General features: G+C 35.0%; 1 protein-coding gene across 6 annotated transcripts in view; it reads left to right on the forward strand.

Moving 5' to 3' along the window:
* Positions 1-8,108, forward strand: part of Gpbp1 (GC-rich promoter binding protein 1) — a 71,969-nt gene that overhangs the window by 59,899 nt on the left and 3,962 nt on the right. For all 6 annotated transcript variants that reach the window (XM_010626903.3, XM_033760979.1, XM_010626902.3 and 3 more), the window contains one exon: positions 2,489-2,591. In XM_010626903.3, the coding sequence (XP_010625205.1) occupies positions 2,489-2,591 (103 nt within the window). The remainder of the gene's footprint in view (positions 1-2,488; positions 2,592-8,108) is intronic.

An 8,108-nucleotide genomic window follows, 5' to 3' on the forward strand; every position in this document is an offset into this window, starting at 1 on the left:
TGCACATTATTAGTTATATAATTTGGACCTTATTTACACTTTTTGTTTTTATGAAACTATTTCCTAGTTGATCAAGAGTTAGATTCTCTGTTTTTACAAATCTTTCTGGTGTAAACAACCTTGTATTTATATCCTTCAATATTTGTGGATATTAGATTACTAGGAGTGAAGTTGATTGGTTAAATATTTTAAATGATCAGTTACTGTCATGTTATCCCAAAATATTATGATTTATACTCATCACTATTTCTAAATATTTCTAGTCAGGCAGATGGTAGGAAGAAGGTCTGTGTGTAAAAGAAAAGGTATACAAATACATCTGATATCCTAAGGATGGTAACATATGAATTCTCTTTTAGGGAAGATTCAGCATATGCGATACACTTTTTATGTATTAGAATCTATTCATTATGGCTTTAGTAAGAAAGTTGATGCCTAGTACTTTTTTGTTGCCTTTGTTTCCCCCTTCATTACTTAGTAGCAAGTAAAGTTGGTCCACACTTCTTAGAAACTGTTCTTATAATCCCTCTTAACTATATTGAATGCTTTAACTGCACTGTTTCTCATTTTTAGAGCAAATGTTTAGTACGGAAAACATTTTGGTGGTTTCTTGTTTCATTCATGAGGTCTTTAGTTCCATACCTTGACATAATTTTGTTCTGTGTGACTGCTAATGGGGGAAATGAAGAGAATAGATCTTAGGAACTAAGCCAAAGAAAGCAAGCTGAAAATACCCTCAATTGGAGTAAGTTCTTGGGAGAAAATATTCAGACCCATCATGAGTAAAAGTGTATTAGCGATGACTACCTAGATGTTTATTTCTTACTGATTACCTGAATGTTTGTTTCTTAGATACATGTCTATTTTAGGTTATTTTATCTGTTTAAAACAGTACATATTTTTCTTTTGTATTTAGTTTTGTTTTGTTTTTTGAGACAGGGTACCACTGTGTAGTTTAGGCTGGCCTTGAGTTCATGGTGCTCTTCCTGCCTCAGCCTCCAAAGTGTTGGATGTACTTAGGTTTGCAATTAGAACTTTATTCCTGGGAATTGAACCCAGGGCTTTGCATGTGCTAACTATGCAGTCTGTCTCTGAACTACACTCCTGGTCCAACGTTTGTCTTGTTATGTCCTCTTTTATTGTACTTAGGATAGTATGTTCTGTTGTCTGCATTATTATTCCACGAAGATGCATTTTTTTAAAAAAATGTAAATATATGGATCCCCTAGCAAAAGCAGTTAGTTTCACTAGTGTAAATCTATACATTTTGTATTAGGTGGCACTGAACAGTAAAAGGGAATGGAAATGCTGTTCTAAAGAGAGGCCATGTTGCCAACAAGTAAAGACAGTGCATTGGAAAATAAAAATCAAGTGATCAGCAGTAATAAAGGAAATAATATTGACTGTGATGTTTTGGTTAGGGCAACATAGTTTAGTGCAGTATCTAACTTTGAGGGTAGAAAATCAAAATTCCATTCCTTCTTTGCTATATCAAGTAGGAAATTTGTAAAATATAGATAGCATGTTGAATTTTACTCAAGATTACTGAGTAGTAATAACTCTTTGAGACTTGCCAAAAGGTATGATGTCTACAGGCTGCTCATAAATGACAGGCATAAGTTGAAAGTTAGGTATGTATAAGTAGAACTAAAAAAAAAAACAAAAAAATTTAAGAAGTGCAATTTAGAAAACAAGAAACCTGTCAGACCAATATAAGGTAAATGCCCTCACGGGCAGCAGAAAATTGAAATCATGAGTCAAATTGCAGTAGCTATTGCTGCAGTGTTTGTGTTTTTGCACAGCTAGAGAGAAAGAGTTAATAGTCATTTCTTAGCTCTGCGTAATGTGAAAGTAACTTCTTTAAAAATTGGAAAGTAAAGAATACATATTACTTATTTTTACTTTAAATAATTGGGCTTTTAAAATTTTTTGTTATTATAGAATATAATGCCTCTCATTTATTTAATTATGTGTTTTGATTGGCATATACCTAAGGTGCTATCTATAAAAGAATAAATTATAAAATGCAAGATAGGCTAATCTGTCCTACTTTTTTTTGTTTTGTTTTTGAGATAGGGTCTCACTCTGTAGTTCAGGCTGTCCTGCAACTCCCAGTGGTCTTCCTGCCTCAGCCACCTGAGTACTGGGATTATAGGTGTGCGCCATGCCTGGCCTCCTACCCTTACTTTTCAGAATAGTAGTAAAGAATATGTTGGAATTGTGGTATTGAACAAAAAGGGGAGGAGTATTGTTACTGCTTTTGGTATAAGAATTTGCAAGATTTTCCTTTCGGTCTTCTCTGTCGTAGGTTTCTAGTCCAGCCTTGACACTAGTGATTAAACAATTAAGCAGTTTATTCTTATTTTACTATTAAATTTAGTTTATTTAACTTAATCTTTTCTATTTTCAGAAAATATTCAAAGCATAAGTGGAATTTTCCTATGTGTTCATTTTCTAAGTCAGACTTTATGATTTCTCTTCTTTTCAGGTTGTTAAAGGAGATGGGCTGGCAGGAGGACAGTGAAAATGATGAAACATGTGCTCCCTTAACTGAGGATGAAATGAGAGAATTCCAAGTTATTAGTGAGCAGGTAAGAAAACCTGAGTCATTTGTATTCACTTCTGAACGAGTCTTCCTTAATTAGCATAAAGAAGCATGGGAGAGGTTTATACTTTTATTTAGAAATTTATTAGATCCTGTATTATAAAGTCTCTTTACCTTCCATCCTTTCTCTTACACAGAATATTTCATATTCTTTAACATTTTGTGTGTATAAACTTCTGGTCACGCAGAGTCTCTTCTGTATGAAGATATAGTATATTTATATTGTGATCTTCAGAAACACTTGTAGTAGCTTTTCCATTAGTAAGATAAAATACCTGACACCCAGAGCAGGAAAGGTTTAATTTAGCTAATTGTTTGGTGGAAGGAGTAGGGATGGAGCAGAACTGCTCAGTTTACGACAGCCTTGAAGTTCATAGTGTCAAGAGTGGAACCAGCAAGAACCTAAGGCCACCCCTCCATGGCCTACCCTGACACAGCACCCAGGATCGTGTTTTTCTAATCTATTAGGCATTATTCATCCAGTAGAGTTGGCATTTGAGTTTAAGGGTCACAACTTTGGATAGAATCTTTGAGAAAATTAGTCATGGTAAGTAACTTCATATTTAATGGACTTAATCATCAGACTTACATATTTTAAAGAGTGAAATATTTTTTCCCTTCATTTCTCTTAAAACCTTAAAATTTACTGCTGTAACCATTTTTTTGCATATATGGTGCAATGGCCATAAGTACCGTTAAATTCTACATCCCTTTTTTTTTTTTTTTTTTTGCAAATATCATTGCCACCTATTTCTGCAATGTGTTTCGTGTTCTTAAATGGAAATCCTATACTTACTAAGCAGTAGCAGCCTCCTGCCCCCAAATTCTGCCATGTCTGGTCCCCAAAACCACCGTCTATTTTCTCTGAAATTTGACTATTTTTCATATGTCATATCAGTGGAATCATACAGTACTTAGCCTATTGTGAAGGAATTATTTCACCAGTGTTATACTCAAGAGTTCAACTATGTAGCATATGTCAAGAGTTATCTTCCTTTTTAAGGCTAATTAATACTCCATTATAGGAATATATACCTTTTTTTAATACATGCATCTATCAAAAAGATACTTGGGTTGATGTCACCTTTTGGGTGTTGTGAATAATTCTGCTCTGCAAACAAGTGTGCAAGCCCTTGATTTCAGTTATTTTGGGTATATATCTAGCAGTACAATTGTTGGATTTTATAGTGGTTACAAAATTTTTGCAGGAACTGCCATACTATGTTTCAGGGGCTCTGCCATTTTATGTTCATAACAACTGCGCAAGAGCCTCAGTTTTTCCATGTCTTTGCCAGCAATTGTTATTTTGTTTTTTAAAAAATAATAACCCTTCTAATTGGCAATTCAGCTTGGGATGTGGTTTTTATTTCTATTTCCTTAATGATTAAGTCTATGTCAGGATCTACGCTGTTTTGCTTACTGTAGCTTTGTGATAAATTTTGGAATCAGGAACCTCGGGCATGTTCTGCATACCTCTAATTTCAACTACTCTGAAGACTAAAGCAGAAAGATTGCAAATAACAATTTAGCAAGGTTCTATCTAAATAAAATTTAAAAAAATAATAAAGTGCTAATAGTGTAGCTCAGTGCTCCTTGGATTCGATTCCCAGGACTGTCAAAAAAAAAAAATTGTTTCGGAGTCCCTTCAGATTCCATAAGGATTTCTATTTTTTGTAACACATGCTGTTGTGATTTTGAACGGTATTGTTCCTGAATCTTTTGATCATTTGGGTAGCTTTGACATCTTAATAATAAGAAATGTTCCACACTTGAACATGGGATGTCTTTCCATTGCTTGGTAGCTTTCATTTTTTTATTTTTTGAGCAGTGTTGTGGGTTTTGGATGTACATTTTTACCTCCTTAGTGAACTTTATTGCTTGTGTACTACTTCTAAATTTTTTTCTTTTATACTATTACAAGTGGAATGTTTTCTTAATAATACTTTTGAATTGTCCGTTGTTAATGTTGTGTGTTAGAAGTGCAACTAAGTTTTGTGTGTTAGATTTTGTTTTCTGAAACTTTGCTATGTTTATCTCAGTTTAGGGGCAGGTTATTGGGATTCTCTACATTATGTACTTTTCCATTTCCTTTTCTTATATTGTCCTTTCCATTTTTTTTTTTTTTTTTTTTTTTTTTTAAATCAAGTCTCACTATGTAGTTCAGGCTGGTCTTCAACTCACTGTGTAGCCCAGGCCGGCTTTGAACTCTCAGTAATCCTCTTGCCTCAGCCTCTTGAGTGCTAGGATTGTAGACATCCCTATGCCCAGCTCCACATTTTTTTTTATTTAGAAGTTCTTAGTGAATCATTTTTAAAAAACACAGTTGTGAAGTTGGTTGTAGATTTGATTTTTTAAAAGATTCTTTGTCAAGTTTGTAGTATAATTTACATATAAAATTCACTTTGTACATGAATTTTGGCAAATATATGTAATTGTGTGACTGTGATCATAATAGAGAATATTTCCATCATTCCCCAGATTTCCTTTTACACACAGTCTTTATCATTCCCAAATTGAGGCCGTTGGCAAGCTCATAACCTATGTTGTGTCCCAGAATTTAGCCTTTCTAGGATATTTTTAAAATACATCCATGTAACACACACACACACACACACACACACACCCACCCCACCCACCCCCATTGGGGATCAAACTCAGGACCTTACACTTACAAGGCAGGCACAGTACCACTGAGCTAAATCCCCAGCCTACTAATGTATATCTCTTGAATCTGCTGCACTACTATATTTGAAACAGGTTCAGATTTGCGTAGTAGTATTTCATTGTATGTTAATTTGCTTGTTTGTAAATCTTTTTGCAGGATTTTTTTTCCTGCAGTTTTGAGAATCAAACTCAGGGCTTTGTATAAGTGAATAACCAAGTGCTCTACCTCTGAGTTCCTTAAGAGCCTGAAAGATTTCTTTTTAAATCTGAAAAATGGCATCCAGAGAAATCTACTTGGTACTATTACCATAGAGTAGTGTTCCAAGGAACCATAATACTACCTAACCAAGATTATTGGCTTTCAAATCTTGTTATGACTGGAGCAGGTAGATAAAAAGCCCTATTGATAATAAAATAACTGATAGTTGCATATATTCTGGGTTGCAGATCAATGATATATGTATTTATAATATCTATAGTTTTTGAAGTAGTGATGAAGCATGGATAGATACATTTATATTAAACATTCTGTAGCACTAGATATATAGATGCCTAAAAAAATTAGGGCTGATGCTGTTTTTAGAAAGATTTATATTATTCCTGATAACAGAAGCTTACAATCCTGAGTTCAGATTTCTACTTTAAAAGACATTTGAGGGCTCAGTAATGCCCTGGATAGTACGGAATTGTGCTCTTCCTTTACACTAATAGTTTAATGAGGGTAGATTCCCATGTAAAAGCAGTTGTGCTTTTAACAGCATGAGTGGCAAGGAAGGAGAAGAAAGAGGTACATATTTAAACTTTATTTTGTATTAGTACATATTTGGCATACATATTGACCACATTTTTACCTCTACATAATATCTCTTAATTATTTCTTTTTTTTTGTACCGGGGATTGAAGTAGGGACCTTGAGCTTGCCAGGCAGGTGGTGGAGACACTGAGCTAAATCCCTGGTCCTGCCTTAATTAAATTATTTCTATTACCCTCCCCATCTTTTTGATTTCCCCTCCCCTTTTACAAAAGCTTGTTTCATTTTTTTTCTTCATTTGCCTTTTGCTTTCTTCCCTACCTCCTTTCTTTCCCTTGTTCTGTTCCCCTTCCCATGTAAAAATGTTTCTGAAGTGCGTGTTATTGTTGTAGATCGTTGCGAAAAAGAAAATTGTTTATCTAGAGAGTAATTTCAGTTGTGGAGTTCTGGGAAAATGTAATGAAGGAGTTAGATTTAAATTGGCCTTTGAGGCTAAGATAAGGCAATGACATTACTGGTGCAAGGAATAAAATAGAGACAAAAGGTACAGCGAAGGGGATGCTGATGGCAGAAAAAGTACTGGGGCAGACAACTTTTAAGTAAAGGTCATGATAATATTGTGTGCCTGTCGTAGTTTTCTTAGAAGAGTCTGTTTTTGCCTAGCATCCTGGTGTAGTTATTAAAAGCGAGTGGTTATTTTTTCTTTTGAAGTACTGTTTTGAGTGATAAATGACACCACCTCTCATTAACATTGCTTGAGTTCTTAATGCCTACTATTTATTGTGCTAAGTGTATTTTCGAAGCCACTCTGTAAAGTAGGTACTATTACTAATCCTCTACAGATGAGAAAACTAAAGCTTATTTTGTTTCTAAGTAACTTCTGGAATTTTGAGTCCACATTTGGCCAGTTTCCTAGCCTGTGCCTTTAAACATGATAAAGATTACACTAAAGAAAGATACAGTTAGACCCTTGACTTATGAACTCAATTCATTTGTGAGGGCTTTTTGTAACTCAAATAGTAAATGCTGTTTTCCCATTAAAATATTAGAAATACCCATAATGCATTCCAAACCTCCCAAAGCACCCCTTTTCATGATAATAAAGAGTTGTATAATGTGCATAATTTACCAGAAACACCAATAATTAATGTATTCAGCAAAAAAGTTATGAAATGTGCCTAGTTTACCAGAAACAATAATTTATGCTGTACTCACCATTCAAGTTGACTCTGGCTTCCTGGAAGCGGGGAGGATGAAATGGAAGGTGGTTATTGTTTGGAAGGAGGGTGAGTCCCTTTCCATAAGAGCATCAAGAATCTGGGTCTGTGGTATCCTTTCTCTCCTTGGGAGAGTCCGTAGCCCACTAGGATCTGCTCTGGCTTACCAGGTCTCAACCTTGTCTGTTTCTGTCATTTCTTCTGTAGCATGACTTGACATTGTCATTAAGTAGTTGAATGCAGTGATCGGTTTTTTTCTCTGTCTGGATGGGTCTTCTCCACAAATGTTTGTAGCTCTTTTCACTTTTTCAGGATTTCCTTTATTTCAAAGAAGAACTTTGCAGCCCTGATTTTTGATAGTCCCCCTTCTCATTAGAAAGCTCCCCAGCTGCCATTCTCTCTTCCTCAGCCAGAAGTTTCTGAAGTTCCTCTGTAGACGATTCCTCTGAGTATTTGTTACCAGTTCCTCAACATCACCCCTATCTACCTGCAAGCCTATGGACTCTGCTGTGGTTGCATTGTCATCAACCACAGGGTTAATTGAAGGTTCAGTCTCTTCTACACAGCTTTCAAATTATACTCCTGTATAATTTTAGGCCACATTTTCTTCTAGGCAGATCTCAAGTGTTCTCAGAGAGACATTGGCCCAGGATTTCTCAGTTAACTCAGCATATGCAAGATTGTTGTAATGTTCCTTCCAGAATTGTTTAAGGGTTAAATCTGTATTTTAGACTATCTGGAAGCACTTCAGGAACAGTTCGTTCTTGTGCAGTTTATTATTTTAGCTATAACCTGCTGGTCCATAGACTTCAGTAGAGGAGTGTTTTTGTGTGTGTGTGTGTGTGTTTTTTTTTTTTTTTTTTTTTTTTTT

Source organism: Fukomys damarensis, unplaced genomic scaffold (genome assembly GCF_012274545.1).
Source record: "Fukomys damarensis isolate Sample0158 unplaced genomic scaffold, DMR_v1.0_HiC HiC_scaffold_1, whole genome shotgun sequence".
NCBI lineage: Eukaryota > Metazoa > Chordata > Mammalia > Rodentia > Bathyergidae > Fukomys > Fukomys damarensis.